At 35.7% G+C, this 21,974-nt stretch overlaps 1 protein-coding gene across 1 annotated transcript in view; it reads left to right on the forward strand.

Moving 5' to 3' along the window:
• Positions 1 to 21,974, forward strand: part of NEGR1 (neuronal growth regulator 1) — a 522,129-nt gene that overhangs the window by 398,892 nt on the left and 101,263 nt on the right. Inside the window, exons 5-6 of the mRNA XM_070939458.1 lie at positions 13,940 to 14,060; positions 21,816 to 21,967. Coding sequence (XP_070795559.1) covers positions 13,940 to 14,060; positions 21,816 to 21,967 — 273 coding nt within the window. The remainder of the gene's footprint in view (positions 1 to 13,939; positions 14,061 to 21,815; positions 21,968 to 21,974) is intronic.

Raw genomic sequence — 21,974 nt, forward strand, 5'->3', positions numbered from 1 at the left:
AATTCTTATCTCCACATTTTCCTTGAAAAATAAAAGTGTGAATATAATCATTTAAAAAATAAGTTTTATTTATCAGATATCAAACTAATACACTTCATGGTTTTGACTACCTACAGTATACTTTAGTTATAAAATTTATAAGATTGGTTCTGGTCTTTCTATGACTTATCTCCACTTCCTGAAACAAATATGTATATAAGTTATAATGTGCTGTCAGTAAACAATAGTTTCTCAGTCTAAAAGTGTTAGTAAGTCTGATTTACTAACAAGAAAACTGACATGCTGTGACAGCTGCTGTCTTCATAGCCCCAGACAATCTGTTCTACACCAACATTGACTTAATCCTCCCATTTATTATATGGTCATAATGAGCAATGTCCTCAGAAATATCATTTGATTGGATATATTTGGTTGCTCTACTATGTGTACATTTTTGAAAAATCAAAACAAACTGATACATTTATTTCTAGCTAGACTACTTATTTAATTGTGTCACTAGGGGATTAATTTTAAATATCCAGAAATATTGCTCAGAAACATTGCACATTTTAGAGTCATCAATTGCTATGGAGAAAGCACTCCAATTAAGCAATCTTGCAACCTTTTATGAGTCAGTTCATAAATACAATAGGTTAATTCCAATGCAATATTCCCTTGATGCCACACAATCTGGGTGTTAAATTGTAATTGATTCACCTATACCACTAGCTCAAAATATGATAGTGGTAGGATCTTCTAGTGGGTATGAACTTAATTATGGAACTCAGCCCTGGAGGAATTCCAGAAGGTCCTCATATTGTCTGGTTTCAAATATCAATTTACGACAAAATTGTTCAGCTGGCCATTTGGAAAATAACAACTGAGGAGAGTTTTGAATGAATTTTATTTACATTTTTGTACAATTTTACACCCATAGTGGGTATATATGGAACAGGATTATATTAAAAAATGATACTAATTATACCTGGGTTTTTTCAGCTTTTACTGGGTTTCTTCCTACTTGAGTAATTCAATTCTGTGTGTGTTCTACTGAGACTATTTCTCTGGGCTTTAATGTCTGGAGAAATCATGTTCAAAATGCTATCTTTGCTGGCCTTGATGAAATACTAAGCCAGTGAAAATTGATATCACTTGGGCTTTCCCTGTGTTTTTCATCAGTTCACAGTGGACAAAGATATTCTGAAAAATTGTGAAAATTATCTTCAGTTTCTAAAGCTTATCATAAACCTGCCCAAATCCAAATCTATCTTCAAGACTTGTTCAGTGGTAAGATGCATGACTTTACTTGCAACTCTGTTTAAGTGCTATTGTGTGCTATTGATTATGTATCAACAAATTATGTGTGTTATTGAGATTCTTATTGTTGCTGTCAGCTCCCTACACCATTCCTGCTTCCATGTATTGAGAGGTGCCTGAAATTAATTGTGGCCTTCACTGACAAAAAAAAAAAACCCTGGAAAAATACTACCATAGGTAGAATGAGCCAAAGCCATAAGAGTTGATGTATTACCATCAGATTTCGCTTAATATTTCTCTCTATAGCCTAGTGATCAGCTGACAACAAGATTAATTGTGTTCAATTTTGATGAGATAAAAATTTCCCCCAATGCTAATTATAATTCTTGATTTATTGTTAGAAGAACCAGAATGTTGCATTGTCAATAACACTTCACTTTTATCTATCTTATATCTTTCATAGAAAATCTTCAGTTCTTTTCTTCCCGTCTCTTCCTGTTAAGATCAAAACTAGTCTATGATTTTCAAATTACGTGTGAAATCATTTTCCCTGCTTGTCTTAGAATCACTTGATAAACTCTGTTTCTCCCATCTAAACAGTATCATGAAGTCTTTATAAATATAATTAAACTTTCTATTCCTGTTACATATGGTGCTTGGGTTCTTAATTAAGCACAGTATGTTTCCCTTGGCTGATTTCATTTATATATTTCAGTTCCAATGCTGAAATAATGTTTGTTGCAGGTTTCAAAAGAACATTATTTTGTGTCATGTGTCAATATACTTATTATTGCTATCTTCAACTATTTTGCAGAGTATTCTTGCAGAAAAGTATGGCAATAAATTATTCTAGTTTCCTCATCTGTTTACAGTAATAATCAGTTTGAAATTGAAAATATATTTCAGTTATTTGAAATGCAAGTTATTTATCTCATTCCTGTTATCTAGTCTATAGAGACCTTTAAAAAAGTTTACAATGCATTCAAATGCATATTTTGAGGAACAAATCCTGTTTCATCTGGCATATCCCTGGCCAAGCACACATAAGGATAAAGAGAGGTGTTTGCAAGCCTTAATGATAAGGCTTATTTGAAAAATAAGTGGCTAAGGGAAAGTGAATGCATACATACATGTATTAGAGAAAAAACTCCCTCTGAATTTAGCAAGCTTGCCTTAAAAGAGTTTCAATACAAATAGTGGACACAAGAGTTGTCAAATGAAGTCCAAGGATCCAAACATTGTAGAAGGTTCATCAGTCCAGGTCCAGAGTCAGAGTCACGAGGTATCAAATCGGAAGTCAAGGTACACAGAGTCTGGATAGTTTTTTGCTAATGGAGAAGCTTCAGTTTGCTGCTGCTCTTAGATAGAAGCAGTCCCAGTGTTGCACATTTTCTTGTGCACTTTTGCCCTATTCTCCAGACAATGAGGCCTTGCACTGAAAGGGATTAGCAGCTCACACTTCTCATCTTCAGAGATCAGCAGAAGTGTCTCTGATGGTTACTGAGTAGCCCATCTCCTCTGCATGGAACAACTCCTCCTTCATCCAGCCCCATCCAATGTGGAACTGGCTGCTCATTGTGAGTCTCCTCATCTGAATCTAACCCCCCCATGACGTTACCATTCTCCCATCCACCTGCATCCTATAAATGCCCATTCTCCCATCCACCGGCATTATCATTCGCCCATCCACCTGCATCCTATCCACCTGCATCCATAGAAAGATCACTTTCTATGACCATGACATCAAGGATGACTAGAGTTTTTGAATTTTACTAGTATCATATAAAGTAGTTCTTGCTTAATGGTTGATTAAGCAATTAGAACTGGCAACTCCATTGATAAGCATGACAATCATTGAGGGAAACATTACATGATTGCAACAGACTTACAACCTCTCTTTCACTGCAGTCATTAAGTGGTCATTAAATGAGACACTATATGACCACAACTTGCAATTTTATTACTGGCTTTTCCATTCACACACATACACTTGCAAGCGGACATAATTTTGGATACTCTTTCAGAACACTACATAGAGAAAAATTATGGAAATCAATGATGGATAAGGTTATCTGCCAAGATGGCAATGTTCTGTTGCATTTTTGTGGTTTTATATTGTAAACTATTCAGAGTCATTTTGGAGTCGGGTGGTACCTAAATTGAATAAATATGTATGTACTTTACTTAATCATAGACAGCCAATCTTAAGTAACATCTGTTGTTGGACAAGTGAAATAAGATTCTCATGTTCCTATCATGCTTCTGATCTGACCAGAATTTTCTGCTTCGATTCTGTATAAGATATAAGGATTCTGCTTATGTTTATTTATATATGTTTTATCTTCGTGGATTATACTTTTAAAGAAGTAATTTATACCGGAATAAGCTTCAGGCAGTTCAGAATCCTCCCTTTTGTATTAGAAATTCTTATTTTTAAGGAAGTATTAATTTCATCATGTTGATATGGGCTACCAGATCTTAATTGCAAAAATCTAATTGTGATATGAGAAAAAGATTGGGGTTGTATCTTCTTATACTGCCTAGTGGTTGTCTGAATTTTAGTCATCATAAACAAGCAAACATTTATCTTAATAACAACCTCAATTGTATAAAACAGTTCTGAATCACAAATAAATAAAAGTGTGGTTCAAATCAGCCAAATGAAAGGTAAACCTTTTTGTGACTTTACAAGTAATATCATGAAATGTTTGTTTAATCAGATACTTTAGTTAATCATAAAGGTGAAACTGAAAGTTAGCATTGCTGGATGCTAGCATAAAAGTTAATAAATTTACCTCATAATCATTATGCACATGCTAGTTATAATAATTTACTGCCCATATCAAATCTTTATCAGCATTGTAATTAAATATAAAAATGCACATTAGAATTATAATGAGTAATTAGGGTAACATAACTAATATGCAAAAAGTCCCAAAGCTCATTAAAATGTTAAAAGATGAAACCTGTTGTAGTCAGATTTTTTTTTGCCTTTTTCTTTGGTATCTGTCTGAATGTCAATATATCTTCTGTATTGCTTCATTAACTGGATCTTTTAACAACATAAAAAAAAAACAATCCTAGATTAAACTAAAAGTTTTCATTATTTTGTCACATTTTGAGTTGGAACATGATAGCCACAATTTATGTTCAAGGGAAGACATTTAGCCCTTTGGTAAAATATGTTTGGTAAAACATATTTTACCAATTGGTAAAAAATGTTCTGGAAAATGGAATGAGATTGCTTAGCCATGGAAAATGTTCTGGAAAATGGAATGAGATTACTTAGCCATGCTAAGTAATTGTCAGAAAATGCATTGGGTGATAAAATCATGCACATTGACTCAAACCAAAGCCCTCGTTTGTTGTGGTAATAGGCATCCAGAGAAAACCTCAAAAGCCAAGAACATGAAAAGATCCTCAAGCTCATTACAAAGTTGAAAGATCAAACTTGGAGTGCATAGGAAGTGTTTTAGCTACTGTTTTTATCTCTCAGGAAAGTTTTCGAGGCCAGCCCATGCCTTGCTTGTGGTAATTCTACAACTGCTGAATAAGTATCAAGACTTCGCAGGACATCATTTGTATTGATCACAGACTGGTGAACTAATTATGAGACTCATGAAGATGCCACCGAGCGCCTTGAGTTCTCTCAGTAAGCAAAACTGAGTTGTGCAAGCAAAATGATGCCACATGCAAGGAATAACTCCAGGTGCTAATAATATATCCTGCTCTGTGAATGAATCCTGTCAGGCGGTCATATTATCATTTCAAGAAATGCTAGAGAAGGGAAAATGTTTCTCTGGAAAAAATCCTTGCTGGATTTTTTAAAGGTTAAACAAAGCTGGAGAAGGAACCTCAGTCACCTCATGCATTTAGGGGAAGAAAAAAAAACACCACCAAATCAATCCTACAGTGTAATCTCCCAGCTGCTTTACAGATGCCTAAGTTTTAATGTGGTTGTTTTACGGGACAGCAAATGATAACCAGACTTTGTTTGCAGCTACTGCTATGGATTGTTTATAGCAAGAGCTCCAGATTTTGTCCCAGATAAATTGAGGCCCAATTCCTTTATTAATAGCACAATCATGCTGAACTGATCGTATTCACACACACATACACACCACACAAATTCCTTTCCAAAAACTTCAAAAGCACTATGTAAAGTATTATGAATAGCCACTAAAAGCAACTAGTTAAATTAGTTGTATGAGAGAGTTTAGTAGAGGTATCTCAAATGCATCATGTGTTAGACCACATTATTTTTTTTTCTGTTTACTAGAACTATTTTTTGTATTGTATTTCTTCTATAATTTCCTCTAGCTATCCTTTTGTTTAGTTGTTTTTTTGGGGGGGTTCATTTCCTGTTTAAACTTTCCATCTCTCTATCTCTGTCTCTCACACACGCAGACACGTGTGTATGTATAGAAGTATACAATAGATACATATATGTACGGTATGTATATATTTGTGTATGTGTGTGTGTATATGCACACATTAAAACACATGCACAAATATGCTTCCAAAGAAGTCATGCACGCAAAAAAATGAATAACTGCCTTAATGATTTGAGAAGAGATGGTTCCAGTGGTTGCCCCCGGTTCATAACGGTTCACAAGAACTGGTAGTAAAACTGGCGGGAGGCTCCGCCCACCGCCTCAGATATCGTCAACAGTGATCTGCGCATGCGCAGAAGGTGCACACACAAGCCCATTGCGGACCGGTAGTAAAGGTAAGTAGAACCCATCCCTGGTTGGTTTATGTGTACTTTCTTTTAATGGATTCGCATAGTCTTATTAATATTGCCCACATAAAAATGTTGTATTTGACATGAGTTATCACTGAGTATTGTCATTGTTTAGCTGTTTTAAAATAATAAAAAGTGAACTTTAAAGGAGTGTGATTGGCTGATTTGAAAAAAAAAGATAGGAATTATGTAGTATTACTTAGTGTATTTGTTTCAGAAAAATATTAATATCAATTAGAACATTTCTAATGGCCTCACAGGAAATTTGCCAAGAACATTAGAAGGATTATAATTGCTCCTTGGATTTAGTAGAATTTAAATCATTAACTACCAGCATATTTAAAGGTCTGATTCCTCCTTTTCCAGTGCAGTTATATTTTAACCATAACAGTATAAACGCTATGCTTTAGGAAGAGATCCAAACAATTTTAACTGTATATATAAAACACTGTGTATAACTATGGTGGAAAGGGAAAGATCCATTGAAATCAACAAAGGTATCTTTGGTGGTTAGCAGAAGAGTAAAAAAAAATGATTGGTGAAGGGGGATTATTTATTAAATGTATATGCCATTCATCTCACACTGCAAAATGACTCTTTGCTAGTTGCTTATTTTCATTAACCCACTATGATTTTAGGAATTCCCCTAATGAATATCCTATAAGGAACACTTATCATATAAGGTCAGAAGTTTGTAAAGGATAGAAAGACAAAGAACCTGGAGTCAAAAACAGGAGGCACATTTATTGCTTCAACCAAGATCCCTATGTAAGAAGTAATAACCAAAAAAAAATAATAATCAGGATGGAAGTTTTGGAAGAACTGCCTAAAATTTCAAATTAAAAAATCCCTTTAAAGTATTTCAGTTTATCTATGCTTTCATCTGAGTTATGTCATAGGGGAAAAATGTAAGAACTTCAGCAAGGAAAGGTAATCTGTTTCTACACATGAATAGACCACCTGAGGTCTTTCAGATTGTTTGAACTACAATCCCCATAAAGTTCACTTGACATAACTACAGTAACTGAAGTCCTAAATGTCTGAAGAGGTCAACTGCCTTCACCTGGCCTATGCCATTTACTTGCTGTTACATGCTTCCAGAATGTCATTTCATATTTGGGAATAATTCTCTGTGGCAAAGCCTGCCTTATAGAATTGCATCTCTTTGGAGTTCCAGATGGCCCCAATCCTATTAATCTTTCTTGAGATATTAAAGATCTGGCCGCTTCCCAGGGTATTTAGGCTATGTAGTTAGAAGAGCTAATGTGGTTATGCCTTTTTTTTTTAATGAATTGATTATGTTGTGAACTTGGGTGTTTGAAGCAGTTATTTACAGATGTGCAACATAGAATAACAGAGTTGGAAGTGACATTGGAGGTCATCTAGTTGAACTCCCAACCTGAGCAGGAGAGTCTATATCATTTCAGAGAAGTGGCTATCTAGTCTCTTCTTGAAAACCTCCAGTGATAAAGCACCTACATCTTCTGAAGGCAAGCTGTTCCATGGGTTGACTGTTCCCACTGTTAGGAAATTCCTTCTTAATTCTAGGTTACTTTTCTCCTTGATGCTCCATCATCTTTGTGACATCCCCTCAAATATTGGAACACTGCTGTCATATATCCCCTAGTTCTTCTTTTCACTAGATAAAACATATCTAATTCCTGCAACCATTCTTTATATGTCTTAGTCTCCAGCCCCTTAATCATCTTTATTGCGCTTTTCTGCACACTTTCCAGAGTCTCAACATTCTTTTTATATTGTGACCAAAACTGCAGTATTCCAAGTGTAGCTTATACTAAGGCTTTGTAAACTTTCATTTTGTACAAAAAAAGAACATATATACATTTCATATTATATACTGTATATTTCATAGTATATAAGACTTTGTATACTTTCATTCAAAATTATTCCAGATTGCCTACCATATTATAGAAATTCATGATTGCCTAGTACATTACCAATAATCTACTAAAATATTTAGCTATACTCCTAACATCATATACAATGGTGTGTGGTGCCTGAGTCTTTGATGATTTTCCATTAAAGTAAATAGTCAATATGAGTTTATCTCATCCTGCAAATATTTTTACATTATAGAATTCTAGTAATTTTCACCTCATTTTCAAAATAGGTCTGTTATTTATGATCTACATGAACTTTTCTCTTCAAATCACTAACAAAATCCATAGCTTGAAGATTTATTATTTTAAACCAGATTTTTCAACTGTCATGAAGATGTGGGGGAAACTAAAGTATACTCTAGAAGTTTCCAATAGTGGCAGAAATTAAAATTATATCCAGGATGCAAAAGAATAGCCTTACTATAAATTCCAAGTATAATCTATTAAACAGAACTAGTGGTATTTTTAAATCCATTACTGATTATTGTAAACAGGTTCTGTTTAATTGATTGTCAAATTCTTAGGTTTCAGATGCAATATGGAGGGATATGGCCACTATATACTGCATGTTCTTTTATAAAAGTAGTCATTTTTAATTTTGCAATGCATTTGAATTGATATTATTTCCTGTTCAAGTATTATTTCTGACATATTGTGTAGTGGAACTATGAGTTGGAGCTGATTTGCTAAAAGTAACAATGAACCAATTGTTAAAAAAAAGACATGCACATACATAGACGTATACAACTAGCTGTTTGTCTTTTTAAATTAGGCCATGTCCATTTAATGGAAATGTTATCTTAGTTTTCTAACTGAGGATAGGTGCATGAAGCTGCATAAAATTGAGTGGGTATTTAGGGTTGCCAGGTGTCCACTATTTGAGCGGACAGTCCACTTTTTTCACATTATGTTCACTATTTTTTTCACAAAATAGTGGATTTTTTTTATTCAAAAGCTTTATGATGAAATGGTACGTAATCTAAAGCTGTACAGTCTAAGAGAATAAGGATAGGAGAATCACGTTTTGTCTTTTTTTTTCATAAGTTAGAATGAGACAAAGATCGAATGCTCATTGAAATAATCACATTTTACACAACAGCGCAAAAAATGCATTAAAGCAGTTATCTTTTGATATCGAAAATGTAGTGCTGAAAGTTTTTGCCGAATTTTTGAATTCTGCGAAGAAACGAGAAGAGTTGAAATCATTTTTTGAGTTTTGCAAATCAGAATTCCATGAAGTTTTGTGCCATGTTCCAACACGTTGGTTAAGTTTGTTTAAAGCGGTCGAAAGACTGCTTTTAAACTGGATACCTCTAAAATCATATTTTATTTCTCTTGGATCTGATGAGTGCCATAAGGTTATCTGGAACCTTATTTCGGATCAGGAAAATGAACTCGCAAAGGACGATGAACCAACAATTTCAGAATTGTATTTATATTTCACGCACTTCTTCATGTCAATAATGCAAGACACCCTACTGAAGCTGGAAAGCAAGAAAATTCTTGCATGTGATCTTCACATTATCATGTGTAAGCTGCGTGATTCTTTGCAAAAAAAAATACTATGAGCAGTTTTTTGGAATGAAAGTTTTATTTGCCTTACATAAAAAACATTTGCCTGAGAATGCTGTGCAAAAGTTCAAGAAAGAAGCCATCAATGTGTATCAAAGAGCCATTGCGTACCTAGAAAAGTGGTATAATTTCACCGATTCAGTATATGAGACGCTAAGTTGTTTCAATCTAATTGATCGCAATAATCCTCCAACTTTAGAAGAAATGACTAATATCTGGTTATTATCACCATGGCGAGAAGAACTTCCACCCAACACTCTCTTCGATGAAATTTCTGCCTTAGAAGAAGTTTATGTTCATCTGCAGGGCGATTCATCCCTTGATAAGTGGACGTACTTTTTCAAGAAAGAGCCAGCTCCGAGTTTATTGAAACTGTTCCAGTATTGTGCATCAATTCCGGTATCAAATGCAAACGTTGAACGAATTTTCAGCGTCATGGGAAATTTGTGGACTGACAAACGTAACCGACTGCTTGTATCAGTTCGAAGTGAACTTTGTATATTTTTTAATATTTCTCAACGTTGTATTGAAATTAAAGAATTATTCCTTAAACACAAAGAATTGATCAAAGCTGCGCAGTCAAATAAAAAATACACACAACAGCAAAGTAAAATGTAATTTAATATTTTACATATTATTATAATATATTTGATGTTTTGAATTTTAAGTAAAGTTTTGAAGTGATTATTTTAATACATGTTAAAATGTTTGCAAGAAAATATATAATTTAATTGTAATTTTTTTTTTTACTACTTAAACCCCCCCCCCCCCACTTGTCTGCTATTTTTTGGAAGCAGACCTGGCAACCCTATGTTATTTGAATGCCACATTTATTATAAATCTTTCTTCAAACATTTGGTAAAGTATACCTGGGTGATTTTTATGAAAATAACATAATGCAATTGGCCCAATATCTCTACTATATAAGTTTTATAATTAATAAACTCATTTGTGTGGCCAGGAGGTGATTCCTGGGATTTTGGAGCTGCTTTATGTTTTTTTTTATATGGAAAATCTTTTTGAAGAAGGGAGTAATGGCCTCCCCTACAGAGAAGTGATTCCTAGTCCAACTATTTAGACAAGTCAATGTTCAAACTTCTCTTACTATGGATTCTATGAAGAATCCTAGAAGAAATGGGTTTTCTGGCAATCTTGTAGTCAGGATTTAGGCCTGGGCAGGGAATGGAAATGGATTTGATTACCCTGGAAGATCATCTTCCTTGGATTCAGATATGTACCATTGTCCATAGTATCTGTGATGATCCAGGGCATGACACAAAGGCAACACAGCCAAAGAACCAGTATGAGTCCTTTTCTTATCACCAACTGTGCCCCAATGTCCCTTTCAACTCTCCGGAGAGAGCTCTTCCACCAACCTGTAATAGTCCTTGGCTGACAATACTTCAGTCCCAAATGTTGTAAACAGAAAACTTCCAACTATAAATCCAATAATGCAAGCTAAGGTAATTAGTCCGGCAGGGCAGCAAGATAAGAAGTTCCAGAAGTGAAGTAGCACGGCAGTAAATCAAACCAGTTGGGAGGATGCCAGGAACTCAGATAAAGAGTGAACATGATGAACTCAGCATTTGTTCCCAACAACTGCCCCTCCCATTTGCCTCTCCTTTAAACTCCATCAGCAGGTGTGCTTTGTGAAGGGAATTGGGGCCCGTTCCTCCCTCATAAGCCACACAACCCACGTTGCTCTCTTCTCCATTCTTCCCTGTGCTGCCTAGGATGAGGAGGGGGTGGGCCTTGGTCTTCATCTGAACCCCTTCTCCCTTTTTCTACCTCTCCCTTGCTCTTTCCAGCCTAACTTTGCCCTTCCTCAATTTCTTCCACAGCCAACGGAGCCACTCTTCATTCTCTGTCAACAGTTCGTCTTCCCCTTCGTATTCAGACTCCCACAGGGGCATGACAGTATCCTTCTGTAATATCTGCAAGTGTTGGTGGTTGAAGATACTAAGCTATAGAAATTTCTAAATAGGGACTTCTAGTTGGCATGCATGGGAACAGAGTGGTTGTATCTCTAACTGTTCTCCTCTCATCCACATTATTCACCACCTGCATAAAGTTGCTGAGGCAGATCATACATTGGTTTCAGATGAAGAATCTTTGCATTATCATCATGCCTGCCCAGGCCAGAGATACCATGTAATCATAGCCCAGAACCTGGAGCAATAATGGCCCAGATGTATCAAAAATAATTCTAGATTAAATCTCTGTAAGGTGGACTTGCTGTTTGTTGATGAACCACATGATATGATCCTAATTTCACCTTAGACTTTTAATGGGTTACAATACCCCTAAAAGAATGGATATCCAATTTGGAAATCCTCCTAGACTCTTGATTCCTACTAGAGCAACAAGTGCATCTTCCTCTTGTGCATAAAAAGTGGGCCTGTTTGGACTGAGACACTGGTAACACTGATTCCAGCCCTTGTCACCTCATGTATGGATTTCTGTAATTTGCCATACATTGGATTCCCTTTGCAGATGCCTTGTAACCTCTGATTGCAGAGGCTTCCTAGGTGGGAGTAGAAAATTCAGCAATGTTACACCTATGCTGCAGTCACTACATTGCTTACAAATTTGCTTCTGGACCCAATGCAACATGATAATTATCATTAAAAACTGCATGGCTTGACATCTAAGAAATGTCAATCCTATCTTTCCCACTCAGATTCAGCCTATCTATGATATCTCTGAAGTGAGAGATGAGATGGGAGTGTCAAGGTTCCAAATGATGAATCCAATCAAGCTAGCAAGTGGAGACAATCAGACCTCCTTAATTATATCTTTATTGTGTTCATCATTTCGGCATGCATGAAGCAAAACCAACTCTAACTAATTCCCACAGTTTTCGCCTAATTAAAGAATGAATTCTTTCCTCCCCTCCTTCAACCAGGTCACATTGTCCAATTAGGTGTTCTAGTGTCACTATGGCAACTCCTTCAGGCCCTTGCCAAACTTCTGTTAAGATGACCTTAGTTCCCACAGGATGATTTCTTGTTGTTGTCTAGGCTGGCATTCCAAACCTCTCCCCACCCCCCACCCCCCGCATAGCTCCTGGCAAGCTGAGAAACTAAAAGATGGCTGTGACAGCAGGGCACATTTTGAAGTTTGACAGGGAGCCTGAAAACAGGCTTTGCTGACATATCCATTTTTCTGAAGTGTTTTGCATCCTAAAATTAGGATTGCCTCAACTTCCTTCTCTTAAAAAAAAAAGTGTTAAAATCTATGATTCTGAAGGACTTCTTGAACTGATGATGCCAGATTGGATATGCCAGCTTTGATGCAGAACTATTTTTATGGGATTGTTTCATTGTGATTGTAAACTGCATTGGGATCCTTTGTAAAAGTGGGAAAAGCTGGGTTTGCAAAGGATAGCAAAGCTGTAGGATGTAAGTGGGTATACAAAATGCCCAAACTGAATGCACCTGTGCATGAATGAATGAATACATTGTCTATAAATATGGTGAATTGTACTATTAAAATTTATAAATTCTTACCCTAATTCATTGTGCACTTTATGGTCTCTACATCAATTATCATTTGTAGTTTTCTCTCACTTGCAATGTTTCTGCAAATAACTTTACAAATCCATCCAAAGTTTTAAACATAAAACTCTGGCACACTTTTTTCTATGTCTACCGCAATGTCTTTCTTTCTAACATAGAATAAGGGCTCAATGCCTGGTTTTCTTTAGCATTTTTCTGATTCAAATGTATTAATGAAAGTTGCCCCAATGATTTTTTTTTTAAATATAAACTTAATATTTTTTTCATACTGTTCAACATTTAAAATCATGTATTCTTTCCTATACACATTGCGCAAGAAAAAATTTTTAAAAGGGTTTTGACATTAACAGACTGTATTCAGAGCTGTGGTAAAATCTATTTTGGTAGAGTTTATTAATATATTCCTCTAGAAATAATTTAAGGGGTGAAGGTGTTGCTATATCTTTAATTAAAACAATGTTGAATATTAGCAAATAAGGCATAGACAAGCAATCTAGGATTATGCTGGCCCTGCAGGAAATGATACCACTTCAGTGGCCTTGCATCTTTATTATACTTAGATTTAGCAACAAGAAAACATATTAGCAGAAATATGTTTCACAGTTGCACAACATTGACGGACCCAATAAAATACTTTTGTTTTGTTCAATAGTTTTCTGAGTTCTAATGCTTTCATTTTTCACAACACCATAACCATAGGGGAAAATAAATTTAAATTTTGGACCTTCCTTTTGTAATAAACTCAGTGAACAACCTTAGGTCTAATGTTCCCTCTTCTGCACTATTGTGTTGTGATTGTAATATGTGAAACAAATTAGCAAACGTGCTTTAGATTCTAAGAAACCCAACATAAATAAATCAGGTTGCATTACTGTATTATTTTCAAAAAGTTTTCATTGTTATTATTACATGTACATGCTTCTAACAAGTGTTTAATGTCTCAAAAACATATTTGTGCTTCCTTGCAGTTGCCCCAACAATTCAGGAAATAAAATCCAGTGGAGTCACTCTTGGAGGCACTGGATTCATAAGATGTGAAAGTGCCGGCGTTCCTTCCCCAGCTTTTGAATGGTACAAAGGAGAAAGAAAGTAAGTTTGGATACTTTTCTCATGGCGGTCTGCATTTTAATGGGGGGGGGGAATTATATGACTTTTCTTGATGTGTGTGTTGTCAGAGAAAGCGGCCAATCCAAGCTGTGATTCAGTTCTATGATGTAAATATAGTGAAAGAGTTTTCAGTAGAGGTACCCAGAGGTGGGTTTCAGTAGGTTCTGACCAGTTCTGGAGAACCGGTAGCGGGATTTTTGAGTAGTTCAGAGAACCAGTGGTAAAAATTCGGACTGGCCCCGCCCCCATCTATTCTCTGCCTCCCAAGTCCCAGCTGATCGGGAGGAAATGGGAATTTTGCAGTAATGTTCCCCTGGAGTGGGGTGGGAATGGAGATTTTACAGTATCCTTCCCATGACCCGCCCAACAAGTCACACCCAGCAAGCTACACCCACAGAACCAGTAGTAAAACATTTTGAAACCCACCACTGGAGGTATCAAAACCCAGAAAAATAGATAATCCACAGAAAACATTTCCTTATGAAACCTTTCCTAATACAAGCATGACCATCAGTGGTGGTATTCAGCCCATTCTATCTGGTTCGGGCAAACCGGCAGTGGTGGCTGTGGGAGGCTCCGCCCACCCGCCCGGACGTCATCACATACCATTTTTGATGTTCTGCGCATGCGTGGAAGGCCCTGCACATGCGCAAAGTTGACGCGGGCAAGCGATCACATTTGCGAACCGGTAGCAAATGTAAGTGAGTACCACCCCTGATGACCATAATATAATTTTATAACTAATAATGATAAGAAGGGGACTTTCAAGCTTTCTAAATGCCAAGAGATCATATTCCAAATGTATTTCAAGGAAGAGTCAAATTCCCAAGTGTAGGAACTAGATGGGGAAAAGTTCTACCAAGCAAGGGAGACTATTTAATACAAGGAAAATTGAATTGACTTTGTATACTCAGACAAATGTATACCAGGAGGATGAATTGTATATTATATTATATTATATTATATTATATTATATTATATTATATTATATTATATTATATTATATTATATTATATTATATTATATCATATCATATCATATCATATCATATCATATCATATCATATCATTATATTATATTATATTATATTATATTATATTATATTATATTATATTATATTATATTATATTATATTATATTATATTATATTTATTATATTATTGTATCATAAATAACTGGGTATTCTTATACATACAGCCTGGGAGGTCAGTACCAGTTTGAACTTCTAACCAACCAATGTTGGTTAGAAGGGATTGGGAAAAAGAAGAAGAAATAAGGGTGTATCAAGAGATATACAGACCATATGTGGACAAAGGGCAAAGTCAGGAAAGGACATTCATAGGGCTTTTTTAACTTTATTATGAGAAATGAGTTGGGAAATTCTTTATTTAACATGAAAATAGATGTCTTCTGTTTTTATTGGACACATTTCAAAATTGATTGTAGATTCATAGCGATCCAAAAGCTGTGGTACAGAATGATCAGAATAAAGTAGTATATGTATATATAATTCTGAACAGCAGGCAGCAGGTACAATTAGCACTTTTTATTTCTTCACACTTAAATCAAATATTCTGACAAGTAGAACATTAAGAAGAAACATTCAACAAACCTCAATCTACTGATCGTCTAGTAGTTAAGGATAAAAATCAGGAGACCATGAGTTTTTGCCCTGCCTTAGACATGAAAGCTGCCTGGATGATTTTGGGCCCATCACTGTCTCAGCTCACCTCATCTCACAGGCTCATTGTTGTAGGGAAAATAGGAGGAGAAAGTATTAGATATGTTCACCACCTTTAGTTATTTATAAAAATATCAAAGATGGTATATAAATACATAAACTAAATCGATTTCTACATTCACCATAGATAGCTATGAAGCACTGGATGGATTGACCTGAATTATTTATATCAGCCTTTCCAATATTGGTGCTTTTCAGAATGATTGGAATTACAACTCCTAGGATCCAGTCAAAAACTGGAAGGCACTTGGCCTAAGAAAGTTTGCCCTATCAAAATTACAGTTAAATAATTGTAGTTATTTCTATTTGTTCTTCTTAACTGACCCCTGAAATCTACAACAAAAGGGACGTTTTCCTTAGTATCTTTCTAATCTATTCATTGTCTACATGAATTTTACACTTTAGAAATAAAAACACGATGCAGCTCATATTCTTTTTTCAGAGGATATTTGTATTTGGTAAACAGGAACTAATAATTAAAACTTTGTGAAAGAAATATTTAAATTTTAGGTTGCAATGTATAGCTTACCTGCGTGTAAATAAGCTCTATTACACATAGCATGATCACACAGGAATGTACTGGAAAAAATTAAAGGAGAAATATCCAACTTTGCACCAACAATTCATGATCAGGATTTTGAAAAGGATTACAATATCTATTTCTTACATGTAATATTCTGCTTTGGAAATATATGGTAAAACTAAATATGTTTTATATGCAGAACTGTGTGGTGATTAAATAAAAATAGAACATTAATGTAATGTGCAATATTAAATCATCAATATGCAGCTATACATTAATGATAGATATACATTTTCCTGAAAGCAAAAAAAAGTACTTCTCTCCTAGATTTATGATGTGCTGCCTCCATATATCAAAATTAAATGGTAACTTATTTATATAAGTATGAATTCTGCTTTCAGAATGAAATATAAGCAATTCTTGCAGTAATCAAGCATAGCTAAGTATTCTCACATTTAACTATATATTTCAAAAATCTGAATCTGGTTACACATGCCCAGTTGATAAAAGGGTTGAAGAAGTAAATAATCAACCTTGGTACCATGGGCTCAGTGTGTTTGTGGTATTATTTATGCCAGAAAATCATAATTGTTATAAGATCAGCCTCTACCATTGAAGAAAAGATGTGCAGAACCTTGCTAAGTTTAACTTAAAAAAAAAAAGAACAGGAAAAAAAATCAAATTTCCCAGCCCTGTTTGGAGAGACTAGGAGGCATTTCCTAAGTGAGTTCAGTGGTGGGTTCCTCCCGGTTCGGTCCGGTTCGGCCGAGCCGGTAGCGGTGACAATATGACGTCACCGAACCGGTTCTCCCCCCCGGCCTCCCACTCCCCCACCCACCCACGTTATTCTTACCTTTTATTTGGTCCCACCCCCAATCTATTGCTGCCTCCTGAGTCCCAGCTGATGACTAGAGGGGAAAAAACTGTTTAAACTCTTGCCATGGGGCTTCAAAGGGCCGTCCTACAGCTGATCAGTGTTAAAAGCAAACAAATGAGTCGGGTCGTAAGTGCGAGACCTGGTCGTAAGCGCGAGGACCTTCCAGAAATGACTCTGACCAGCTAGTCACATGACCTCCAAGCCACACCCACAGAATAAGCCACGCCCACAGAACCGGTAGTAAAAAAATTTAGAACCCATCCCTGAGTGTGTTCACATAAAAGTGCATTAGTAAAAGTATGTGATTTAAGTGATTAAAACCTACTTTTTCTTTCCACCAACAGTAAGGTCCAATGAATAAAATCCATTCTGAAAGAATACAATAGCTGGCAAATGAGTAATTTTTACCCAATTTAACTCTTACCCTATTATTCTAACAATTTCTCAACTTCTGTAACACATTTTCAGAAGGAAAGGACATGCTTGCAAAATTGACTCTTTACTCTTCCCTCCTGTGGGATCTGTCACTGGATCAAAAATCAGAAGAAGAAAAAGTATTTCCATCCATGGGAGCCAAGTTCTGCACTTAACTCAAATTGCAAGATGAAAGTAAAGAGAGAAAACCATGAGCATTCTATGGTAGAAAATAAACCATTTTTTATTTAGAGAGACTCTTCAGCTTTCCAAAGGGGGAAAAAATGCCCACACAAGTACATAAGCATAATTTATATTGCACTATGTTACACTGACAGTCATCATTTAGTTTCAACCTAAATTTGCTGTTACATTTTGGGGGTGTTTTCTGTGCCTCATTCAAACAATTGTTTGATAGTTTATTCATCAAGAACATTGAGGGAAATTAAAGAGAATTTGAGAGAGGGAATACAGACACTAAAGAAAATCTGATGCTTTATGCCTCCCCACTGATATGATAGCTTTTCTAGTCCTCAATATTTTAAATAAAGTAACTGAATTGTAGTTTTTCTTCATAGTTGATTAAAGAGGTAAAAAGTGACCATTGTATGGGTAATCTATACTCTGGGTTCTTCAACAAACAATTTTGCAATGATGACATTTTATACAAGAGAAAATTTCAATTTGGGCCCACATTTAGTAAATATCGATAAAATTAGCTATAATCGCAATATTTATAATTTATTATTATGCAGAACAATTTGTGTATACAAAACTAAGAGTTTTAATGATGCTTCCATAACCTAATCCATGTGTTATATCTGTTCTATAATTAAAATGTCCCTGTGTGCTATCTTGGATTTATAAGTGAGTTTTGTTTACTATTCATTTTTCATATGCTATACATTTAGTGTAAAAATCAGAGCATTTTGTAGAATAAAAGAACAGTTAATATGTGCAAAAGGTGATTACGATATGCAATGAAAAACAAGCAAGTTGCTGCATCATTTGTTATCTATGAGAAGTATATTTAGGCAATTCTACCTATTTGCTACCTATTTGCAAATTCTACCTATTTGCTACCAATCTGAGGACCCAGATTGGGGGCAATATGCTGACTCTGTAAACCGCTTAGAGAGGGATATAAAAGCACTATGAAGCTGTATATAAGTGCTATTGCTATCTTTAGAAATTCAGTGTTGTTTTGGAGTCAAAATGAAAAGTAGTTTTAATATGTACATGACTCAAACAGAAGAAGCAAGCAAAGGATATGAGAGGGTCTACAAGGATAGGTCTCTTTCAAAGAGGCAAGGAGTTCAAATGATGTCACATACATCATGGTGAGATTGGACAAATGATGTACTGTATTTCTCTTATTTCATCTCATAATACAACTAATAATATTGTAAGCTACATAATTTGTATCATTTGCTTCACAAAGATGACATGATCACTGGGGCTTCCACCAAATGCTTTTATTTAAAACAGCAATGAATAAAAAGGGTGTAAATCAATAAAAGGAGACTATATGATCACTACTGACATCCTGTTGCTCTGAATATCAAAATCAAGAAATCGATTTATCCTGACTCTTCTTTGGAAAGGAAGCCAAAATGTTGTTTCCTTTAAACACATTTTGCTAGTAGCTTGGATCTAGGTTCTCTAAATATTGCCAAACCCTAAGTACAGCATTGAAACACGCCTGCTAAAGTTGCTGGGAATTGTTAGTAAATAACATTTGGACAACTCCAAGTTTCTCATGAATGAACTAAACCAAATAACAGATATTTCCAATGGTTGGAGTAGAGGATAGAGATATGCATGACTGCACCCATTTTATAACACCAATGCAATTATTAAATTTGCGGATGACACAACAGTGGTGGGGCTCATTAATAAGAACAATGAGTCTGCTTACAGGAAGGAAGTACAAGGGCTGACATTGTGGTGTAATGAAAATAATCTCACACTTAACACCACAAAAACTAAAGAACTTATAATTGACTTCAGGAGGAAGAGATATGTACATCTACCATTGTACATAAATGGTGAGGAGGTGGAGAGGGTGGGTAGTTTTAAATTTCTGGGCACTTATATTTCGGAGGACCTCTGATGGACTATGAATGCTAACATGCTTGTGAAGAAGGCACAGAAGAGGCTGTACTTCCTGAGAATGCTCAGGAAGATAAATCTATCTCGGCATCTACTTCTGTCCTACTATCGCAGCACCATTGAGAGTGTCCTGACATAACAGCATTCTTGCATGGACAAAAAAGCTCTACAGAGAATCATTAAAACTGCCAGAATATTATCGGACTCCAGCTACCAGCCCTGGACAACATCTTCGAATCTCGCTGTTTGAGGAAGTTGCATAACATTCTCAGAGACTCTTTCCATCCTGCTTACAATTTTTTTGAACAGTTGCCTTCTGGCAGAAGATACAGAACAATTAAAACTCGGACCACACGTTTTCTGAATAATTTTTATCCCAGAGCTATAATTGCACTCAACAATGAACTAAAGGGCCACCATCAGTGAGCTGTTGGACAATATTACTTGGTCTGTTGTGTGGATGTTTGGGTGGTTTAGGGGTGGGGAATTGTGGTGGGTGGGAGTGTGTTTGGAGATTATGTGTGTTGGACCTGGTCTTTAGGTGTTAAGTAAATTTCATTGTATGTGTATACTATGTATAAACATACAATGACAATAAAGTTTATTATTATTATTATTATTATTAATATTAATATTATTATAGAGACTGATTCCCGAAGCAAACATACAAGACTAAAGTGAAGTTCAAGATCTGTGTTTGTCAAAGATTCCTTTTTATACTTCTTATAAAAGTTTTGATCATGCAGAGAGATCCCAGTATAGCTCTTCAGCTGACTATACAGGATAGATATAATGTACTTCATATAAATAGGGCTTAATTTCCAAGCCATCAATGTATTATTTGGATAAATCAACTAAAAATAATTTTCATTTCCTTCCTCAAAAAATAAATTCAGTAAACAAAGTGCATTGTTATTACACTGCCTTGCTTTGAACCCATATTAAATATTTTTGCCTTTCCAGCTACTTTGGTAGTGTCCAACACAAGGAGTGAATAGAGTTTCTGGAAAGTGCTTATAACTCCCAGACCAGTGTTTCTCAACCTTGGCAAAATTGAGGTTCATGGAGTTCAATCTGCTGGCTGGGGAATTCTAAGTAGAGATTCTGGAAAGTGCTTATAACTCCTAGACCAGAATTTCTCAATCTTGGCAACATTAAATGGAGTTCAATCTGCTGACTGGTGAATTCTGAAAGTTGAGGTCCATATATCTTAAAGTTGCTAAGTTTGAGAAACTCTGTCCTAGACTTATGGCCTGCTTTTAAAGTCATTTGCTAATCTTTACCTTACTGTGCCCTGATTCTCCTGAACTGTGAGTAATTAGTTCTTGCTGTTTATCCCTAGCATTCAGTTACAGCTTGCCCTGCTCCTTCACAACTGAAAATGAAAAAGAGCTTCATTCTAAAATGAATCGTAGTTTTATTTCACTATTTGTCCCCATTTGTATCATTTCATGTATACATTTATTGGGTATCTTGTCCATTTTTTCCTGAATCAAGAAACCAAGTCTCAATTTAGACTTCTTTAAATTTAAGAGACTTGTGCTGAAGGAAGGAAATGTGTTCTGTGGTCTAATGCAGGGGTATCAAACTCGATTTCATCAGTTTGGGTTTGACTTCGGGGTGTGTGGCCAGGGGGGCACCACTCATGTCAGGGATGCCTGTGGTGGCCCAAGCACTCTGTGGGGGAAAACAGAGATCAAGAAGGCTGCTCCATTTTCACTGGCAGAGGCACTGCGGGACAATCCCTCACTGTTTCCACAGGTCAGATCTAAGCACCCCATAGGCCAGATCCGGCCAGTGAGCCTTGAGTTTGACATCCCTGGTCTAATATGTATGCACTGTTGTTTGCATAGATTATAGTCCTTTACAGACCGTTAGAAAACTATGGCACTAGCATTTTTTTGTAAATGTGGCATCAATAGTTTTCATAGTTTATGTTTATTCCCATTTTTTGCTATCCTACTTTGGTGTAAGGTAATGTATTCCACTCACATATAGATAAGTCAAAAATGCAGATATATTTGCATGTTAATTCTAACAGAGTACTTTCCCTTTTCTCCCCCATTCTAGATTGATCAATGGGCAACAAGGAATTACTATAAACAGCTATAGTTCAAGATCATTTTTAAATTTCAACAATGTGACAGAAGAGCATTTTGGCAACTATACATGTGTCGCCGCCAACAAATTAGGCACAACAAATGCCAGCCTGCTTCTTAACCGTAAGTC

Source organism: Pituophis catenifer, unplaced genomic scaffold, assembly GCF_029215685.1.
Source record: "Pituophis catenifer annectens isolate HBS135680 unplaced genomic scaffold, rPitCat1.0.hap2 SCAF_3, whole genome shotgun sequence".
NCBI classification, from domain to species: domain Eukaryota; kingdom Metazoa; phylum Chordata; class Lepidosauria; order Squamata; family Colubridae; genus Pituophis; species Pituophis catenifer.